Raw genomic sequence first — 22528 nt, 5'->3', positions numbered from 1 at the left:
AGGCAGCTGACCGACCCACCGTCCCTGGGACTGTGTGAGGAGGGGAAACTTCTGTTCGTTCATGAAACTGGGACCATTTGGGAAGAAGGGGAAATAAAGTCACCCCCCGTGTCGTGCAAATGTCCCCCTCCCACCCCCAGCCTCTACCATATGGTCAAGCTCTCCCCGTCGCCAATACACACACACACAGAGAGAGAAAGGCACGCACGCACTTCTCCGCCCCCGTCCCAAATGAAGCCCGAAAGCCAGGCCTGACCCCCCCTTCCCGCCCCCCTCCAGCGTAAGAGGCGGGCAGAGGAGCTCAGGCGCCCAACAAACCAGGGAGGCTCTTATTATGAAGGAGCGCGGGGGGGGGGGGGCTTCATTTCCTGACAGCTATTTACTTGAAGCAAATGATTAGTTTGGGCAGGATGGTCTCTAGCATTGAATCAATTACAGGACTCTGTTTCTGAGGCCATCAGAGAAAGGGAAATAGCAGCAGGGAGACTGGGACCTTACTTGGGGGCAAAAACAAAAACAAAGTTTTCGTTCTCGTACTATTTTTTATGGATTATTAACACAAGAAGGTAAGGGAAGGGATTTCTTCCTTCTCTCTCTCTCTCTTTCTCTCTTTTTCCTTCGGGAGCTTTTCGAGGTCGGATTCTAGAGCTCGGTGTGTCTGGGTGGGATAAGAAAGCGCCTTTGGGGACCCAGGCGCGCGGTTGGAGGGAGACTTTGCCACGCGATTTTATGTGCGCAGAAGTAAAGTAACCGAGCCCCCTCCCCGTCGATCAAGTAGGGAACTGAATCCCAAAAGCGCAGCCTTCTCCTGAAACAACGGGGAGCAGCAGGAAAGTTTTTGGATTTTCGGGGCAGCTTGTCGCAAAGAGAGGGGGCGGTGGTGGAAACGGAGCTTTCGCCTCCTGCCAAGGTGAGACGCTCTCTTCCTGGCGCGGAGCGAGAAAGAGGCTGCGCTCGGGAGCAGAGGGGGAGAGGGAGAGGTGGGGAATCTCCGAGGATCGAGTCTGAGGATGAATTGCATGGGATGTTGGGGGAAGATACAGGAGTGGACAGAGAAACACCTCCATTCGGAGTCAAGCTCCAATTCGGATTCCTGCCCGTAAGGCAAGTGTCCCCAGCCAGTCGCCAAGGGATCTCCGCCATCGGGTGTTGCTCTCCGGGGAGCTGTGAACTCGGGTCTGAAGGGAGGCTGCGGCGCTGGCGGAAAGAAAAAAACCTCTGCCTGCTTCTTGGCAGCGTTAATGACAACCAGATTCGGCGGAGCGCGCAGGGGCCACCGCGCCGCATTCCTGCAGCTGGGCTGGGAGGAGGGACTGGGGAAGGGGGGCAGCAGCAGAAGGGGGGCTCCTGGAAGGGAGGGGAAAGAGGGGCGCGAGTGTGTGTGTGTGTGCGCGCGCGCCTGCCCCAAACTGGAGTGAAGCCCCTTTTGAGTGTATGCGCGTTTAAACAGCGGGGACAATCTGCAGATGAATCACGGAGCAGGAAGAGGACTGGGGAGCTAGCCATGCAGCCTCGGCTTCTCCCTCCTGCCTGTGCTCAGCAGATGCAGGGAGGTCGGGGGACAGCTTAGAGCCTGTTGCGGAAGGTAAGAGGCAAGAAACCGTGACAGTCCTAAAATCCAGGTCTCTCTCTTCTCTCTTTCCAATAACTACTAGAACTCTTCGTTCCTTGCGCTTTCCTTTCCCTCTAAACCGAAGCCCCTCCGAATCTGGTGATCCCAGTCTACCAGACCCAGGGGGAGATTCCGCCCCCCGTCCCTGTTTATCTGCCCTCTTAGAGCGCCCAGTGGCACTCTAAACGTGGCCAGAATATCCTTTCCAAAGCAGATATTTTCGCCCTTTGGGGTGACTGGCTGCCGCTACACCCCCTCCCTGCCCTCTCCTCCGCGTCCCTAAAGACGCGCATTTACTTCGACCCATCCTAGCCTGGCGCGCAAGCTGGACCCGAGGAACCAGGCGAGGAAGAGGAAACTTTTGGTTCGGGGACTGCAGACGCTGCTTATGGAAAACCCGACGGGGCTGTTTGTCTGGCGCTGCCAACGCTGCAAGGCGAGCCGAGTCGCCTTGGAAAAAAGTTCTTGGGCGGCGCACCAGGAAATGGCTCTCTCCTCGCTCGCTTGCTCAACGTTTTCTTTGGACCGGGATCGTCCATCCAGCAGCTAGTGGGCGATCCAAAGAACACGGCCGGCCGGGACAACCCGCTGGAGAGGACAGAAACGGATCCGGGACCGGGCGGAGGTGGGGGAGGGCGAACGCACAACCCCCAAAGCGGGAGTTTACTCTGGATTAGCCTCCACAAACACACTCCTATGGAGAGATTTTTTCTTCCTTGCTTGCATTGAGAGGGGAAAAAAGTCCCTGAAGTCCTTTGCAACTCCGCGTCAGACCGCTTTGGCTCCGAAAGGGCCACAGAACTGGGATGTATCTCTCTTTGGAGCCTAAGAATTTGTCTTCTCCATTTGTCTTCTCAATTTCTCTGGACATTTCATCCCCCCTCCCCCCAAAAGGTGAAGCGACTTGGAGCACCTTGATTTTTGTTATCGAAGCGGACGACGCTGACGCTCTCTTTTTGCTTCGTTTCTTGACCCAACGGGGCGGACCTGGAGTTCCACTTGCAGCACCTTTTCCGCGGCACTTTGTTCCGAGATGAGACACCATTTGTGAAATCTGGAGTTTCCCGGAGAAGGCAACCAAAGCTCAGCACCAGCGCGCCCTTCTGCCAGCTCCCCCTATTTTCCCCATCCCAGTCCCGTCTAACTGGAACCCCGTCCATAGGCCACCGTTGATTCGAGTGGCTTTTATACTGATATTTTTTTTTTGCTTCCTGATGCTTTGACCGAGGGGACTTTTGGCAGACGCGGGTCTATTCTGCAAACTGAAAATAAAGGGCTGCATCACAAGGATTAACTAATTTTCATCTACAGAAAGGGTGCCATCCCAATACCCACATAAATCAACTCTGAAACATCGCTCGGCTGGAACACCCTGGAATCTACTTCACACAAAGAATCCGGAGCAGAAGCCGGGACCCGGGAGTCCCTTTCATCTTCGACAGTCACTACGGCCCGGATCTCCCTGAAACCTGGAGGGATCCTTTTCATTAGGTGATCTGATAGCAAATCCTCCAGGAAGACCATAACCCTTCTCGGCCAAGAACTTACGGGAGGGAGGCACAGAATAATAGGCTCCCCTTTCGCTCCCCCCCTCCCAAATTTTTGTTTCTTGAATTTGGTCCAGACAATCCTATTGTTTTCTCGCAGGGAAGGAGTAAAAGCGTAAGGGTGATCTTCTCTTAGTCTAAGCTTTTCTTTCTCTGCTCTCTTTCCTCATTCACTCTTCCTTTTTAAACGAGAGCCCCGATGTGAAGTCCTTGGTCTCTGCGAGGAAACAGATCCTCGAACCAGTTAAGCCGCAGCGCTGCTTTCTTCTAAGGCGCCTTCCTTCAATGGACTTTCGAGACCAGGGACTCCGGCTTAACAAGGTGTGTGGACAGAGACCCACCAAGTCCTGGCGGGCATTAAACGGGCAGGCTGTGAAAAGCGTGTGAACGTAAGCAGTCTCCAAGCTAAACAATGAGAGAAGGTCGAGGCGTCTCTTTACAATGCGCAGTTGTTTTGGATTGGAAGCTAGCTTGCGCCGCTTACTCTGGAAAGGATCCCTTAAGTCGAGTCAGGCTGGCTGATGCCTGACCTTTTCCCTTTGCTCCATGGGTTTATCGAATATGGGTGAAGTCCACACGTGCATGGTCATTTTCTGATCACACGCGTTGGTGACTCGCAGTTGAACGTGTGAACAGACCGGGGCTGCAAAGCATGGCTTTTGAAGCGGCATGTCTTTATGATCTGTGGTATCTCATGCACACATGCAGTTCTGTCTTCTGTAAGCGAGGAAATGGACGAAAACCAGCGTCCAGATGTTGTTCTTCAGCGATCATCTCAAAATCTAGGCCTCATGCTAAGACACTGAAACGCGGGTCAGAGTGCATAGCAAGGAGATGAGGGAGCAGGATTTTTTTGAGGTGCATTGACGTGGTTAGAATGTCGCTTCATAAGTTACGTTTTGCCCTAGAAATCTTATTGCTAACACGTGAAAGGCGCTCGTGGTAGCAAATCGAAGTTCTTGCGCGCTGCCAGATATTCGGGATTCGAACCCGCGCCTGAGTTTCCTTCCTTGCCCAGAAGGCCACAATGGCTCTCGAGTCTATGTCTCAATATTGCCGCTTTTAAAAACACGGAGAAAGGAAAGAGGCATCTGTTATGTGGAAGGGGGTGGTGACTTTTAAAATACATGGGACCCCTCAGGAGAAGAGGGGGGAGAGGGCGAGGCGGAGGAACCTAGGAAGACTCCAGCTTGCAAACTTCGCTTTGTTTTGCTTGCTTTCCCAGGCAAGGCCTTGGTGATTCCTATACGGATGGAAAACAGCGGTCTCCAAATCGCTGACTGGGGCTGGGGCTGGCGAGAAGTCATGAATGCGGTTTGCTGGATTCACATTCTCCCTCCCTCCTCTAAAACTGTCGAGTCCGCATGTCGCCCCCCCCCCCCCCGCAAAGACTTCTCACGATATAGTTGAGCAAGGGTGGGCGGGAAGACAACTAGCGAGGAGTCACGTACCCCTGATCTTGACGCGCGACGTGCACTGCAAGGGGTTGGTCTAGATGACCCTGGCTCCCTTCCACCGTTACAATTCTATAATTCCGTGATCTGCCAAGAAGAGCACGGGGTGGTGAACTCATTAATTACCGAGAAATAGCAAAGTCCATGATCAGTACCACACCAGGCGCTGGGGGTGGGGGGATATGAAAGAGAGAAGAAGAAAGTCTAGGATTTAAGACCAGGCACTAGAAACGCAGGACACGTGTGTGTATGTGTATGGGGAGAGAGAGAAATAGTGGAGGAATCGCTCAGATTTCTTGAATGCTGCTGTGTTGACTGTGTGATGTGGCGGGGTGGGTCGGCTTGGACCGTGCCAGATTTTCTGATTTCCCAAGGGAAGAGGCAGCAGTAAATTATAGCCGCGAGGTCAGATTGGTCCTGTGCGCCGTTTTGCAACAACTCACAACAGCAGCGAGGCGTTGAGGTTGGCGGTGCTCTGCTGCCCCCCAGCGATTGTTTTGGCAAATTGCGAGCGCCTTGTGCCAGAGAGTGAGGGGGATGTGGACAGGAGACCCCATTCATCGCTAGTGGTGAATCTGCTTTTGAGCACTCTCCCTTCCTCACATTAGGGAACTTCCTGCGGGGACGCACGGCGGACTGAATGGAAAGCCCTCTTGCTTACAAGATATGTGGGGACCCTCAGCGGCTGCTATTCTAACTCCAGGGCTTTTCTGGCCACGCTGCAAGTAGTACCCTACAATGAGTGAAGCTTTAAGATTGCGTTGGTTGCTGCCCTTGGTTTCAGAGAAACTTGATCTTGTAGCCAGGAGTTTGGAACAGATGGCTCCTCCAGTGCTCTAATTCAACATTTATACATTATTATAATTTGTTATCCCTCCCTCTAATTTTGAACTCATTGTCTCTGAAATGAAATTTCTGAAAAGCAAGTGGGAGTTGTTTGTATGCTTGGGGGAGCCTGGAATGTTTGCAAAAGTACAAAAAACCCCAACCTTTAAAAACAAACAAACACAAGACCACAAAGTGGACAAAGAATACCTCTGAACATGTGCAGAGTAGATTTCTTTGAACATTGGAGTGGTCACAGGTCCACAAACAGTCCCAGGTTTTCAGAGCAGGGAATGTGGTGTCTCAACCCAGACACCTTTTGCTTTTAATATTAAGAACTAGGAGAATACCCTGCCCCTAAAAAGAAATCCGATTTACTACTTCTTATAGATTCCACTTACTCTGGTTGAATCAAATTTTGACCCTAGAGAAGTCAATGTGGGCACTGTTGTTTTTGCGTAAAGTGAGAATAACAAGAGCAATAAATCCTACTTCAAGCGGTTTCTAGTGCAGTGGTGAATTCATATGATGTACAGTACTTCTTTCAACAGAGTTGATAGTTATCTCCCGCTTGGACTACTGCAATGCGCTCTACATGGGGCTACCTTTGAAGATGACTCGGAAACTACAACTAATCCAGAATGCGGCAGCTAGACTGGTGACTGGGAGCGGCTACCGAGACCACATAACACCGGTCTTGAAAGACCTACATTGGCTCCCAGTACGTTTCCGAGCGCAATTCAAAGTGCTGGTGTTGACCTTTAAAGCTCTAAACAGCCTCGGCCCAGTATACCTGAAGGAGCGTCTCCACCCCCATCGTTCAGCCCGGACACTGAGGTCCAGCGCCAAGGGCCTTCTGGCGGTTCCCTCATTGCGAGAAGCAAAGCTACAGGGAACCAGGCAGAGGGCCTTCTCGGTAGTGGCGCCTGCCCTGTGGAACACCCCCCCACCAGATGTCAAAGAGATAAATAACTACCTGACATTCAGAAGACATCTTAAGGCAGCCCTGTTCAGGGAAGTTTTTAATCTGTGATATTTTAGTGTATTTTTGGTTTCTATGGAAGCCGCCCAGAGTGGCTGGGGAAACCCAGCCAGATGGGCGGGGTACAAATAATAAATTATTATTATTATTATTATTATTATTATTATTATTATTATTATTATTATTATATCTGCAGTCAATTTTGATAGTGTGTGGATATGTGATTCTGGTTTTGGTGGGTCAAACTGTATAAGAAGTTCTGAAAGATCTCAAATGTGGTTCTCCAATGAGCTGGACAGAATGGTTGGGGGGAAGAGAGTCTAAGTGAGTCATAAACATATTCTCATGACCATTTCTTCCATGTTGAGTATAAGCAGAGGTTTTTGAATTGTTCTGCATGTTCTAATCATCCTGCCTGTGTCTGCTCCAAGTCATTTCCAGGGGAACAGCCCAAATCTTTCTGGTGAAACTTTTTTGGGGGGTGAGGATATTTTCCAGGTTGTGTTGTGTGGCCAGATTCCGAAGTCAAGTTGTGTGGATTTAGCTAGTCAAAACAATTGCTGTGACAACCTGCCTGATATTCATTGAACAAACTAGCCTGAATGAGGAAAACCTTTAAAAAAGTGGTTGTGCGAATTTATCATCAGACCCTGAACCCTGTGATTTTCAGTTTGCAGAATCTGACGGAAATCAATATATTGCCACTTAAAAAATATAATTCCACCACAAGTGACTGACACACACACGAAAATGGACTGAAGATAATGCAGGAAATGTTTGAACCCAGTTTAGATAGCCTGGAGTTCACTTTTCAAGTATTCTGAACAGAACTTCATTTATAGATAATAAAAATCACTCAATTGAGAAGTAATGTTGAAGTCCCACCTCTCCTGCTAGATCTGTTGTGGCTCCTTGAGTACAGACCTCATGGCTTGACCTTGTGACTTTCCGTTGACCCTAATAAAGGCATCATGTTACTGCTACTACCTCTGAGATCAGTAAGGCATGATGAATATTAAGCTGGTGTTTAGAAATAATGATTTATAAAGGCATTGAGACTCCAAGTTACTAGCTCAGTTGGTTAGAGCGTGCTGCTGATAATTCTAAGGCTCATGTGGGACACCTGCATATTCCTGTGTTGCAGGAGACTAGATGATCCTCAGGATCCCTTCCGACTCTGTAATTCTATGATCTCCTTTTCTTATGGGGTTGCTGTTACATGGCTACTAAGAAATGAGGTGGCTTGCCACAAAGCACCAAGCAAAAATCCATTTGTGTGTGTGTGTTTGTGTGACATTGTGGGTTTTACTCCACTTTAAGGATTCCATGTGTTGAACTGAGAGAGACTGGCTCTCCCCAGTTCAGAGTGGATTGTGACTCCAGAATTCTTTTGCTTCACCATATAGCTAGCAAAACAGCAACAGTTTGCTTGCTTAAGCCACCTGGAACTGCTCACCAAACTTATTCCATTTCTGGCATGTTGTACCTGTGCTTCTGGCGCTCTTTGACTGGAAGGTGTGTATGAAATGTGCAATGGATAAGGGGAACTGATGCTCTTGCCTCAACACTGGGTTAGTTTACAATACAGTGGTACCTTGGGCTACAGACGCTTCAGGTTACAGACTCCGCTAACACAGAAATAGTACCTCAGGTTAAGAACTTTGCTTCAGGATGAGAACAGAAATTGTGCTCCGGCAGCGTGGCAGCAGCAGGAGGCCCCATTAGCTAAAGTGGTGCCTCAGGTTAAGAACAGTTTCAGAACGAATTAAGTTCTTAACCCGAGGTACCAGTGTACTGGAAAAGCTTTATACTGCACAATGAGCATAGAATTCATTTTATATTTTTGTAACCCATTCCTAGGCATGTTTACTACTCCTGAATTCAGCGGGGTACATATTATTTTATTTTATTTACATTGATACCTCATCTTTCTTTCAAGGAGCTCAAGGTGGTGTTTGTGGTTCTCTCCCTACCCGTTTTATCCTCTCAACAACCCTGTGAGGTAGGCTGGACTGAGAGACAGCCACTGGCCCAAGGCCACCCAGTGAAGTTCATAGCTAAGTGGCAACTTCGAACCCCTGTCTCGCAGGCCCCAGTCCATCTCTCTAACCTCTGTAGCAAACGGGTGGATGGCAGCCTTAAGTATCCTTCAGCTGCTTTAAGGCTCAAAAGGATTCCTTAATGGGTGGCTTACATATGCTTCACATTCTCTTTCCTCACTGTGTAAGTAGCAAGAAATCCTGGATGCCCTGACATTAGCGACCTACAGCTTGGAGTTTATGTTCAGAGAATCTGAAACCTTTTTGAGTTAACACTCCTGTGTTACACCAGTGAGGCACACATACCCAGTGGCGTAGCGTGGGTTGTCAGCACCTGGGGCAAGGCAAGTAATTTGCGCCCCCTAACCCGTGGATTTGCGCCCCCTAACCCGTGGATTTGCGCCCCTAACCCTAAGCCCCAGATGTTGCGCCCGGTGCGGCTGGCCCCCCCTGCACCCCCCACGCTACGCCACTGCACATACCATCCTAGAATCTCAGTCAAGCAAAAGGCAACAGATGTTATCATGCTAGGATCCAGCAATCCTTTACTGACATAACATATTAATGTCAAAAGGAAGCCTAGATGCCAAGATAGGAGAGTCGTAAGTGCACATATTTGGGCTTCTTTGGCAGAAAGGGTGGGATAGAATTAGAGTTAGTTTATAGTAGTAGTAGTAGTAGTAGTAGTAGTAGTAGTAGTAGTAGTAATTTATTTATATGCTGCCCATCTGACTGGGCTGCCCCAGCCACTCTGGGCAGCTTCCAGCAAATTAAAAACATTAAGCACAGTAAAACATCAAACATTAAAAACTTCCCTATACAGGGCTGCCTTCAGATGTCTTCTAAAAGTTGTATCATCACTTATCTCTTTGACATCTGATGGGAGGGCGTTCCACAGGGTGGGTGCCACTACCGAGAAGGCCCTCTGCCTGGTTCCCTGTAACTTTGCTTCTCGAAATGAGGGAGCCGCCAGAAGGCCCTCGGAGCTGGACCTCAGTGTCCAGGCTGAACAATGGGGGTGGAGACGCTCCTTCAGGTATACTGGGCTGAGGCCATTTAGGGCTTTAAAGGTTAGCACCAACACTTTGAATTGTGCTCGGAAACGTATATGGTAGTAGTATTTTTACATTGGTAGGGAAACAAAGGAGCAGTTCACACATGCATATTCATCACTCATGGACTTCTGCTCAAGCACAGGCATAGCTCCCCCCCCATCAAGTAAATACCGTATTTTTTGCTCTATAAGACTCACTTTTCCCTCCTAAAAAGTAAGGGGAAATGTGTGTGCGTCTTATGGAGCAAATGCAGGCTGTGCAGCTATCCCAGAAGCTTTCACTGTGCAGCGATCACTCTTGCTGTTCTGGCTTCTGAGATTCAGAATATCTGTTTTTCTTGTTTTCCTCCTACAAAAACTAGGTGCGTCTTGTGGTCTCGTGCATCTTATAGAGCGAAAAATACGTTAAATAAAAATAACTGAGCAATTGCATTGAAGATAACTCGGTTCTGCCTCACCCCAGCATAAAGCCTGTCCCCCTAAAATAAATCATGGCTATGCCCATCGCTTCACGTAGCAATTTGCACATGCCAATGACCCATCACAGATTAGGCATAGCAGACAGCATATTTTTATCACAGGTTAGCTGAAACTTAAATCTCTTCCCTTTAGTAGGTGAACAAGACTTTGCACTACACAGGTTGATATTTCACTCCAGCCAGTGACGCTTATCCAAAAATAAGAGACCACACTTAGAGCGAGTAGATTATATGGTAGCTTGTATCTCCAGAATGCCAACCCTTTTGGGGTGCTGATCCAGCAGCCTCCCCATATTCTTGCTTAATCAATAGTTTGCTGCTTTGCTGTGTTACAATGATAACAGCAACACAGGACTCCGAATGCATATATGTTCAGTTAGAGATTTTTTTAAAAAGGTGGTGGAACCCTCCACCACATGAAGTGGTGTTTTCAAACTACACCAAGCATAGGTAAAGGGACCCATGACCATTTGGTCCAGTCGCGGACGACTCTGGGGTTGCGGCGCTCATCTTGCTTAACTGGCCGAGGAAGCCGGTGTACAGCTTCCGAGTCATGTGGTCAGCATGATTAAGCCAATTCTGGCGAACCAGAGCAGCGCACGGAAATGCCGTTTACCTTCCCACCAGAGTGGTACCTATTTATCTACTTGCACTTTGTGCTTTCGAACTGCTAGGTTGGCAGGAGCAGGGACCGAGCAACGGGAGCTCACCCCGTCGCGGGGATTCGAACCGCCGACCTTCTGATCGGCAAGCCCTAGGCTCTGTGGTTTAACCCACAGTGCCACCCTATGCCAAGCATACTTTACCACAAATGGGAGGCTGGCACTCATTAGTAGACCTGTAACTTAAATGGCCCCGGGTCACACGTGCATCACTCAATGTATTTGATGCAAGGTTGCGGCAAGGTGGTGTTCCTTCCTTGGGAGCAGCAAACTAGGGAGGCATTAGGAAAAGACCCTTCTCTTCTTTCTTCTCCTCTGCTCTTTCAGCATTTCCTTGGCTGGGAAACAGTCCAGGAAATGAAATACTTGCAGCGGGTAATGGGCCAAAAGGGGGAGGTGATACCCATCAAACCAAGGAGGAATCGACATTTTTGGAAAGCAATCTTGGCTACGGGCCTTGGATGGAGAATTTGATCCTGTAACTCATTCAGGTTTTACGCCTGTGAATTCATCATCTTTAAAATGGATCTAGGAAGCCAATTTTTTTATTGCCTGCCCCTCTCTCCCCTGGAGTCACTGAAAGCTGCTGAATCCCCTGCTATTCCGTGCACTGGGAATTTCTGCTTTCGGTAGAACTTTGCTAGGAAAAAAGCCAGCAACCATGAAAAGTTGCAGGTGGCCCCATGAACATGTTTCAATGAAGCTTGCAAAATATAAAGCTTTCTTCAAAATGTGTTTCTTTATTGGGCTTCCTTGATGCTTTCTTGGAAAAGTGCAACATCTCCTTGGGGGGACTATAGGCTGATTAGCATCTGATGACCCACAAGGAGGTTTTCAATCCTTGCAAATGTTGGACAACCTTGCGATTATGTAACTGGTTCCTTACCTGGTTCTAATAATGCTTGGGCAGTTTCTAGGACTTTGGGGTCATGGCATTTAGCAAAAGCAGAGCAGAAATACATATTTTTTTCCATTTGAAAATCAAAGTTTTCCAGCAGATGTTATTTAGGTAATCTGGATTCACTCCAAGATTGATCTGTCGCCTCTGAGGTTAAAGTTTGCATCAGTCAAAAGTAATAGAACGTTGCTTTATCAGCGTGAATCAACAGTGTCGCCAACTGGCCTGTTGGAGTAATGCAGCCAATTTACACCACAGGAGCGTCATAGCAGGGATCAACGGTGTTTTAGGAGGGGGAAAGATGGGTGAATTTTCTTTCTCTTGCTCCATCCGCTCTTCTAAAGCTGGTCCCCTGACTTCTGTTTATCCATCACTCATACTTTAACATGCCATTGCTTCATTGCTTGAGAGCGGCGGACAGAATTTTGTAAACTGGCTATTTTATGGCAATACAGTGAAAGACTGTACTTTAGAAGCAAACACCTAAGAACTTGTGCAGCCCACTCGTATGCATGGTTACTTACAGGTAAGCCCCATTCTGTTCAATGTGGCTTCCTCCCAAGCACGTTTGCGTAAGATTTTGCATCGATAGGCAGCAATTTTATGCACATTTTCGCTGGGAAATACCATGATGCAAGCAGTTTACTTGTATTTTTTAATAAACATGAATACAATTGAGCTGTTACTTTGCTTCCCTTCTGAGGAACTGCAGAATGGATGGCTTGGTGTTGTTTATTTTAATGCCCACTTACTGGTGTTTTAGAGGGACTTGGGTGGTGCTGTGGGTTAAACCACAGAGCCTAGGACTTGCTGATCAGAAGGTCAGCGGTTCGAATCCCCGCGATGGGGTGAGCTCCCGTTGCTCGGTCCCTGCTCCTGCCAACCTAGCAGTTCGAAAGCACGTCAGAGTGCAAGTAGATAAATAGGTACCACTCCAGCGGAAAGGTAAACAGTGTTTCTGGTTCGCCAGAAGCGGCTTAGTCATGCTGGCCACATGACCCGGAAGCTGTATGCCGACTCCCTCAGCCAATAAAGCGAGATGAGAGCTGTAACCCCAGAGTCGGCCATGACTGGACCTAATGGTCAGGGGTCCCTTTACCTTTACTAGTGTTTTTGGTCTTAACTTTTCTAACAAAGAAGGGAGTAGCTCAAATTTCCATTTGCTCTACAAACCAACATGCCAACATCTTTTCTCTCTCTGCTCCCCCCCGTATTTTCCAATTTGATCATCACCAAAATCAGGAACTTGTGGAGCAGCTCTCTACCCAGCGCCAAGCTGAATCAGAGCAAACAACAACCTGGGGAACCCAGAATTTGCTCCAATTGAGTGCTAGAGAGTGCATTTACACTGAGAAACCTCCAGGTCAAAAACAAAGCAAAAATTCTTGGACACAGAGCTTTAAATGTGAACCTATGTCAGGAAAGATAGGTAGCCGTGTTGGTCTGCCATAGTCAAAACAAAAAAAAAATCCTTCCAGTAGCACCTTAAAGACCAACTAAGTCAGTTCTTGGTATGAGCTTTCGTGTGCATGCACACTTCTTCAGATACGTATTCTTCAGATACGTATCTGAAGAAGTGTGCATGCACACGAAAGCTCATACCAAGAACTGACTTAGTTGGTCTTTAAGGTGCTACTGGAAGGAATTTTTTTTTTGTTTTGACTATGTCAGGAAAGAACAGGGCAAAAGTGTGGATAAGCCCTGAATCCTGATGTGGTTTCATGTTTATTTTAAACATGAAAACTTTATCGTAGAATGTTTCTAAGCACACTGATCTGGAATATTTTTCACTGAACTCACTGCATTTTCTTTCTCTGTAAATAGATGGGAGTTGGTTGCAAGAAATAGACAGCAGAGGCAGCTTGAAGCACGAGAGGTTAGCTAATCAGAGAAGATTATGGGATTTATTTATTTTTTTAAAAAAAGATGTATGTACTGTGGATTCTTTATCTAGGAAAAATACAGGCTAGAACTGTGATTTTTAAAAAAAAGATGAAGGGAGAAGAAGGCTGGAAGGGAAGACGACTTTGATGTCCAAGAGCCTCTTATCAGTGGGAGGCACTTTACACAAACACATGGCCATTATTGCTAATTGAAAAACCAAGGCAGATGACTTGTTTCTGCAGGAATGCCATCTGCTGAATTTCTGGAGTTGTTGTGCATGTTCTGGTCATCTGTCAGTCCTGGTGGGGGAATGCAGGCTGCTGCTCATCCCTCTACTTACAGAAGGGCAGCCAGATTGAGATTTCAGTGGTCAGTAAATCACTCCTTTGGTTTTTCCTTGGTATTGGTTTAATGCTCCATAGGGATATGCTGTTGCAGTCCCTATGCATGTCACAAGTACAGTCTGTACACTGGTACCTCGGGTTACATACGCTTCAGGTTACATACGCTTCAGGTTACAGACTACGCTAACCCAGAAATAGTACCTCGGGTTAAGAACTTTGCTTCAGGATGAGAACAGAAATCGTGCTCTGGCGGCACAGCGGCAGCAGGAGGCCCCATTAGCTAAAGTGGTGCTTCAGGTTAAGATCAGTTTCAGGTTAAGAACGGACCTCCGGAACGAATTAAGTTCTTAACCAGAGGTACCACTGTATTTAGGAACATAGGGAGCTACCTTATACAGAGCCAGACAACTGGCCCATCTAGCACAATATTGTCAACTCTGACTGACAGAGGTCTTCCAAGGTTTCAGACAGGAGCTTTTCCTACCCCTATCTGGAAATGTCAGGATTAAGCATGCAAGGCCAATTCTGTACCATGGAGCTCTGGTTCTGCCCCAAGGAAGGACCTTATTCACAGAATCATAGAATCTTAAAGTTGGAAGGGTTCCTGAGTATCATCTAGTCCAACCCTCTGCAATGCAGGAATATGCACCTGTCCCATGTGGGGATCAAGCCTGTAACTTTGGTGTTATCAGCACCATGCTCTAACCAGCTGAGATATCCAGGCTCTAAGCCAATGGCACCCGGTATTCTCAAGTGGTCTCCCATCCAAGTACTAACCAGGCCTGACTCTGCTTAGCTTCTGAGATCAGATGGGATGAGGCGTGTTCAGGATAGTATAGCTGTAAGCTATTTATTTTCTCTCATATATGGAAAAGGAGTTTTGGTTGAAGCTGCTTAAAGCTAATTCCCTTTTTCTACAGATGGTGACAAATAATAGTTTAGTAGGGATGGATAAGAATGCAACTGGCAGTCCTATGGATGATGTTTTGGGAACACCTATGCTTGTATCGTACTTTTGTCCAGTAGAAGAGGTGGATGCTATAAACGGCAGAATCCTAAATATCTTTATTAAGTCTTTTGAGTAAAGATGCTTAGGGTCATGCTGTAAATTTGTGTTGATAGAACCCACTTCTTCAGCTGGGCAAAGGGAAGACACAAGATAACATCTGGTATGAAAGCAGCACGTGCTGTCACTTGTATTGAACTGTGCATGTTGTGTAAGGAAACAGGTACCGAGTTGTCATTTATAAGACAACATTTCTTGGGCTGTCGAGGTCTTGCTGCTATATTGTTTCAGGATCATCTGTTATGTGAGTTGATCTAGCACAGTGCATCACAGACTGTGGCCAGGATCCATAAAGCTACTTTTGTACACTCAGGACCATGTGCAGTGGAGTGTTTTGCCATATGGGTGTGTGTGGTGTGTGTGTGTGTGTGTGAGAGAGAGAGAGAGAGAGAGAAATTGCTGTTAACCCTACCCTTAAACTGCTATTCAGAATAGCTGTATGGGTTTCATGATGACTGCGTTTGCAAGTTTGTATCAACGCTGATGCAGAATAACCAGTGTGCTACAGAATGCTTTTTTAAAAAGAGAGTTATTATGGTTTTTGTTGTATGTGTCCTTTGCGGTTGTTGTTTGCATTGAAAAAATTATTAAATAAATGAGAGAGAGAGAGAGAGAGAGAGAGAGAGAGAGAGAGAGAGAGAGAGAGAAGGGAAGAAACTGCATCTTAGGGCCTGGTCCAGAAGCAACACCCCTTCAACACACTACAACAGGGGTCAGCAAACTTTTTCAGCTGGGGGCCGGTCCACTGTCCCTCAGACCTTGTGGGGGGCCGGATTATATTTTGGAAAAAATTAATGAACAAATTCCTGTGCCCCACAAATAACCCAGAGGTGCATTTTAAATAAAAGGACACATTCTACTAATGTAAAAACACGCTGATTCCCAGACCATCTGCGGGCTGGATTTAGAAGGTGATTGGGCCGGATCTGGTCCCTGGGCCTTAGTTTGCCAACCCATCCACTACAGATACCGCCACTGCAACCATGACAGCATTTATACCTGTGCGTTTGTTAAAAACAACCTCAATTTAAAACAAAAAACATGTAATAGCCAGCCCTGTGTGTGTTTGTGTGCAATTTGGAGCAGCGCATGGGGAGGAAAGGTTTAACCCCCTTATTCCCGCTGAAATTCTGACAAAAATCAAAATGGGATTATGTGAAGTGTTTTGAGCACTCTAAATACAAAGAACCTCAGCACTGGCAATGCAAATATTTTTAGACTTGGGAACATTTTTCAGTGACGCTGATTAAGGCTGGTGTCAAATATGAAATCTCCCATGCTGTCAACTGTCAAACATGACATGCCATTTCATGTCATCTATTCAATGCTGTCGGTAAATATACTAAAATATCTTTGGATACCAAATAAAGTGCATCGAATAGTTAGGAAGTAACTGGTGCATGCCTGACATTAGAATTTGTAGAGGACTGTTTGGGGGAACAGATATACCCCGTCTACGTAGTCCATTATTGACTACTCTGATTTGCAGTAACTCTCCAAGGTCTTGGGCAGAGGTCTTTGATGTCACCTGCTGTCTGACACTTTTAGCCAGAGATCCCAGGGACTGAACACGGGACCTCCTGAATGCAAAACTACAAGAAATTATAATTTCCTCATAAAATGTAAAAATGTTTCTGATCAAGTTTGTTTCAGCCACAGACAATTGCACACTGACATGTATTTTGTGTATGCAACTTAGCACAGATTGAAACCAGCTTGCTAAGGCAGACAGTACCTGCTGAATGTTCCTAATGACCTCACCCATGTTTTCTTTGTAGAGCCTTCACCAAATCACACCGTCAGCCAAACCCACCTAATCCCAGAGTCAGTGCCAAGACTTCCATTGGGTTCAAAGGCAATTTCACTTGAAAAGAGAGTTCGGTGTTTGCCTTTTAGATAGGAGCAGGTGGGCAGCTTGATTACCCAAGACTGTAAATTACACATGGCACATAGAGAAAAAGCTTGTTAGTTGTTGTGCTTGAGAGATTAGCCATTGATTTACAGCCATTCGCTCTGCCAAACTTAAAAGAGAATGCAATGATAGTAATAATGAATTGCTTCTCTTCAAGAAACAAAATACAATATGAACACGGACCCAGTGTTATATCCCTTTTAGTGTATAGCAAGAGAGTTTCGTCATACATTTAGAATCTAGGTTTTAAATGATCAAGGATATTTATTTTACAAGAAAAATACATGCCATATATTTATATAAAATGGAAATTCTGACATACTAAAAGCCCAGCAAACTATGATAACCATTTTCCCCCTCACTCTCAGTGGAGTGATGTGTATCCTGATCTTCTGCATATTTACCTTTGGACTATGTTCATTGTACTAACTCCCCAGGTATGTGTGCAGAGGATTGCAGCCTTGCTTGTTGCGAATGGTGAAGATCTTTGAAATCTGTGTATTCAGCACTGAACAGAGATGGGTCAAAGCGGAGCCTGTGTTTCTCTGGGGCTGTTTTCATAAGGAATTCCTGCAGCTTGAGGATAATGTTTTCAATGAGCCAAAGGAATTTGGAGAAGAGCATAACTAAATGGATGCTGTCTGTGGAATAGGCTAATCAAGATCAGGCTTTCAATTCCTGCTCTCTTTCTCCCAAAACTGGTGCTTTTGAGAACTGCATATGGCATTTACTACTCTATCCTCAAGATCTTGCTTCAAACATTGAATGTAAGAGACCGAAAATTTGCAAGTTCCACTTGGCATATTTTTGAAGATATCGTGTCTGGTTTCAGTAGTTGGAGAAAGAGATAGGGGGCAAAATTTGCAACAAGGTTCGAAAGCGTGCTCTTAAATACATCTGAGATTTAAGACTGCAGCCTCATGCACACTGGCAAGTCCCACCGATGTCTGCAGAATTTCTGAGAAAATTTGAAAGGGATTGTGCCGTGTGCATTTGTTGTGGGTATCTTTTTTCAGTTCACAATAAACAGAAATGCATCTGCTAATCTGCCAAATGGTACCCCTGGTGAATTTAACATGGATTTGAATGTAGCAGACCAAAATTGGTGCTTCCAGGACTATTTGTCATTTTTGACAGTACAGAATGATTAATGCCATCACTGCACATTTCCAAGGTGCTAATGTGCATTGCAGATGTAGCGTTGTCATTTCCTATACCCTCACTAACTAATCATGCCTTGCCTTTGTTTCCTGTTCTTGTTCCAGTTGATGATCGTCATGGGTCCTTCCCGAAGAACAATCCTGATTGTGGGCTACTTCTTGACAGGTAACTGCAGTTGAAATTGTTTGTCAAGCTCAATATTCTTCAGCAGAGAGCTGATAGTTAAATCAAAATGATCTAAGCCTAGACCCAAAGACAAAAATAAACAGCTGAACTACTTGGAATCTCCCCCCCCCCACCCCGGCCTGGGCTGAAGAGGTATCATCAGAAAGCTTGGAGAAAGGAGAGGCTAATAGCATGAGTTTGGTCTCTATAGAAGACCAACAAAATTGCCTGATTTGTGCAAGGACTTCCACTTGCACAATGAAATTTCTTCTTCCTCCTCTTCTTCTTCCTCTTCTTCTTCTTCTTCTTCTTCTTCTTCTTCTTCTTCTCCTCCTCCTCCTCCTCCTCCTTCTCCTCCTCCTCCTCCTCCTCCTCCTTCTCCTCCTCCTCCTCCTCCTTCTCCTCCTCCTCCTCCTCCTCCTTCTCCTCCTCCTCCTCCTCCTCCTTCTCCTCCTCCTCCTCCTCCTTCTCCTCCTCCTCCTTCTCCTCCTCCTCCTCCTCCTCCTCCTCCTTCTCCTCCTCCTTCTCCACCTCCTCCTCCTCCTTCTCCTCCTCCTCCTCCTCCTCCTTCTCCTCCTCCTTCCTCAGTGCACCCACAAATCTGTTCTGGGGGTTCCTCCAATTCTCTTTAGCAGAGTGGTCAAGGAGAGGAAAGGAAGGGGAAGTTCTGCTGTACAAGCAGAAGTCCTTGCATGAAAGGGATGACTTCACTGGATATGTGTGTGGCTTCATAAAAAAGGATCGTACAGAAACAATCACCTTAAAATTAGTCAACCGTGCTTGAAATACGGTCTCTTCCTGGCCCCCAGCTGGGTTCCCCATCTCTGGTGTTCTGGTATTCTGAACTAAAGATGTAGCCTGCTGTACTAAAGTGAGTGCTCCGTGTCCCGCAGAACTATGGTCCTCCCTCCAATAGAATGAGGAGATTTCACCCCTCCCATATCCAAGAATCTCCTGATGAGTCTGCTGATTCTCCAGAGAGAAAGAGGCGTGTTCTGCTCTCTACTTATTCTACTCCAGCACCAAGTCTGTCAGTGTGTCGGAGAGAGAGAGACTGAGTGTTACAGATCGTGTCTAGAGATAAGGTTGCTGCTAAGAGCAGCTGCAGACACTCAGTGTAGTGCAGCATTCATGCTAAGAACCCATTTAGCTCTGTATATAGTTGTATAGTAGTTGTAGATAGAATAAAGAAGATATTCTACAGAGCTGCTCTCTGAGTCGTGTTTATACTCTGCTAGACTCTGCTGTACTCTGCTGTGTGACGACAGTCTACTTGTGGAAGTGAATCCGGTGCTCACAACTCTAAGCTGTGAGTCCACAGCACTTTGACCTGTTCCTGTCCAGAAGGTGGTCTCTGGAAGTGCTACCCAGCTCGCCTAGCCCAGTCGGGGCTGAAGTGCATGAGTCCAGTTGGTGGACTCATGGAAATGGCCATTGTTCAGAAATTTCAATGTGAAAAGTTATACTTTTATTTTCACAGGGCCATGGCTAGCCTCTTGCCAGTCTTTGCTTCCAACTATTCTGCCAAACAATGATGAAATGGTTGTGCAGCTGAATTCCCCCTTCACCCTGAAATGTTCTGGAGACAGTGAAGTCAGCTGGCAACATCCAATGCCTGATGGCAACCATACCATAGACCTCAAAAGCGAGGAGAACAACAGCGGCCTGTTTGTGACCGTCCTTGATGTGGCAAATGCTTCTGCTTCTCACACTGGATTGTACACTTGCTACTACAATCATTCTCAAGATGAAGATGGTGAGGTGGAGGGGAAGGACATCTATGTCTTTGTGCCAGGTGAGTTGATGCCTTTCACTGTATCTATGATAAAGCCTCCATGATAGTGAAACCTCTTTGACAGAGAAGGGTGTGGAGCAACTGAACATTACAATGCTGGTCCTTTCCGTTGATCAAAACACACAATTTTAGAAGCTGCATATAAATCCAGTTCAGAGCCTTTCCTCTGTTTAGATTTTCAAACATGACCTGGCCACAGGTCACAGTCAAAGAGCATGCCACTAACCAAATGGAGATGAATTTTGTGGAATTAGCCCAAATTTGACTTGTTGCAATGGAAAGTAACTTCACACTGTTCTAACATTAGGGAACGCTTTCCATATCAACTTTTCTGCTGGCCGTTCCTGCATGCAAATTCCTGTGTGTACCTCGGGTTACAGACGCTTCAGGTTACAGACGCTTCAGGTTACAGACTCTGCTAACCCAGAAATAGTACCTCGGGTTAAGAACTTTGCTTCAGGATGAGAACAGAAATCACGTGGCGGCAGTGTGGCAGTAGCCGGAGGTAAAGTGGTACCTCAGGTTAAGAACAGTTTCAGGTTAAGAACGGACCTCTGGAACAAATTCAGTTCTTAACCACTGTCCTGCAAAAGGAACTGAACAATGCTCAGTTTGCAGGTCCCAGAATCTGCTAGGCTTTATTTGTACCCAACAGAATACCCAACATTCCTCTGTGGCTGTGCATGACATGTGAAGGTGAATAATGGACAAATGATCTTCCAAGAAAGCTTGATGATATTAGAGTACTTCTAACATTCTCATCCATTGAGGAGCCTTTGACAAAGCTTCCAAGGAACCCCAGGATTTTCTGGACCACAGTGCAAGAAACATTCCCTTAGATAGCTTTAGAATCAGAGAATGCATCTTGAATATTTTCAAAACTATTTGGGGTATGTGCTTGAAAATGTTTAATTTAGTTTCACTTTCTGAAGGCCACTGTTTAGTTTCACTTTCATTTCGTTTACACTCGTCTCATTGCATGTTGGTTATTCTCAGTTTTCATTTCATCTTCATTTTTACATTGATTTCAACCAAGATGTATCCTCTGTTCTGCTGCCTATGACATTGGTGCATTCGATCCAAATGGCAGAACATTCACAGGCATTCTGCTATGCCTCTGCCTACAGCATCATATCTGCTGGATTGGGTACAGATTGGCCAAAGGGGATCCCATTTTATAGGCAATAGAGAGATCCAACTGCTTTTCTCTTGTCCCCCTCCCCATGCAAATATCATGACAGTTGTGGGCATTCTGTCCCCCAAGCCATTAGAAAGACGGTTCTGTTTGATCATTGATGACTTCTTGTAAGATACGGAACTAATGTTTCTAAGCTTCAGATTGGAGAGTTGGCATGTCTTTTCAGTTCCACAGTTTTCTCCCTCCTCTTGTTCCTTGTACCATTTCAGGAATATTTTCATTTGCAATGCAATGCAATGCAATGCAATGCCTTCTAGGTAAAACTAACATGTGAAACTTTCTTTTTTTTTAAGTTTTTGCATTGAAAAGTAATGTGGGGTAATTAGTCTCACATTACTTTCTGAAACTAAGGCACACCCCAACGATCCATATAAACAGGGGACTTAGTAGTAGTTTGAGAACCACAAAGCATATGCATTGCATTCCAAAGTTTGTCTTCCATGAGTAGAACAACCAATGAATGAATCACAATTGATTGGCCTGACAGACAGAGATAGATACCCAGGGCTTCATCCAGTCGAGTTTAGGGCAGCCTTCTTGCCTTTACAAAACCCACCAGCAAATATATGCTGCAGTTTTGCCATTGTTTAATGGGATAGTTACAGCGGGAATGATTGTGGCATTTCTCCTTGCCCAGAGAAGTGATTCCTGCTTGACTGAGATTTTCCCCATAGACTAAAAAACGAGCTGCCAGTGTCGCAGATCTTAAACTTCTTCTTTCTCTATTATTCAAATTAAAATGTCTCTTTCTATCACGAACAGTATATTTTCTAAGGAACCCATATATTCCCTCCCCCCCACATAAGAATTTTGAAAGCACAGGTGGAAGCCATTTTCTTTATTAGAAGCAGAAAGCATTTACAGTCTGTGCACTGGATCAATCCCAAGGCAACAAGGGGGGGAAGCTGTGAGAATCCCATTTGTGGGGGGAAAGCAAATGCATTGCTTTTGTGGAATGCAAGTTTATGTGCTGCTAGGTTTGAATGATTACTAGAAGGTCTCACAGCACACATTACAAATTCCTTTGTTGGCTGGGTTTGGATTTTCTATATAGTCAACTGCCCCCTAAAAAACTTAATACAAGACATCCCAGGCTTGAAGTACCATTTTCCTTATTTTTACAAGATAGATTTCAATAAGAAATGGATTTCCAAGCAGAATACCATATTATGGTAAAATGTGAAACACTGGGAGATGTGGTTTCTTTGTCTTTAGACCAAAGGGTGGTTTAAAAGTTAATGGCCTATAAACCGGGCTATACATACTCTGCACTAAGGGCCGGTTCTGTCACCCCCATTTCTGTGGCAAGAAAAAACTGGATTCTGATTTGCAGAATTTCTCGTATGTTGCATTCTTCATTCTGATTTTTTTTACCATGTGTACCATTTCTGAGAATAGTATGCAGCTATCCAGAGAGGTGTTGAGCTGAAATTCTCCAGAGGGGAACTTTC

At 46.0% G+C, this 22528-nt stretch overlaps 1 protein-coding gene across 5 annotated transcripts in view; it reads left to right on the top strand.

Moving 5' to 3' along the window:
• The first annotated feature begins 277 nt into the window (after positions 1-277).
• PDGFRA (platelet derived growth factor receptor alpha) overlaps positions 278-22528 on the top strand; it is a 63545-nt gene continuing 41294 nt past the window's right edge. Inside the window, exons 1-3 of one of the 5 annotated variants that reach the window (XM_083755447.1) lie at positions 278-566; positions 18024-18084; positions 19565-19879. In XM_083755447.1, coding sequence (XP_083611573.1) covers positions 18027-18084; positions 19565-19879 — 373 coding nt within the window. In that variant the 5' untranslated portion in view covers positions 278-566; positions 18024-18026. Of the gene's footprint in view, positions 567-1245; positions 1586-2066; positions 3481-16728; positions 16753-18023; positions 18085-19564; positions 19880-22528 lie in introns of those variants that run through there. The other 4 variants (XM_083755448.1, XM_083755445.1, XM_083755449.1 and 1 more) reach the window with 4 other exon arrangements.

The sequence above is a fragment of the Podarcis gaigeae genome (genome assembly GCF_964106915.1).
Source record: "Podarcis gaigeae genome assembly, chromosome: 9".
NCBI lineage: Eukaryota > Metazoa > Chordata > Lepidosauria > Squamata > Lacertidae > Podarcis > Podarcis gaigeae.
This window is presented reverse-complemented; position numbering and strand designations above follow the sequence as displayed.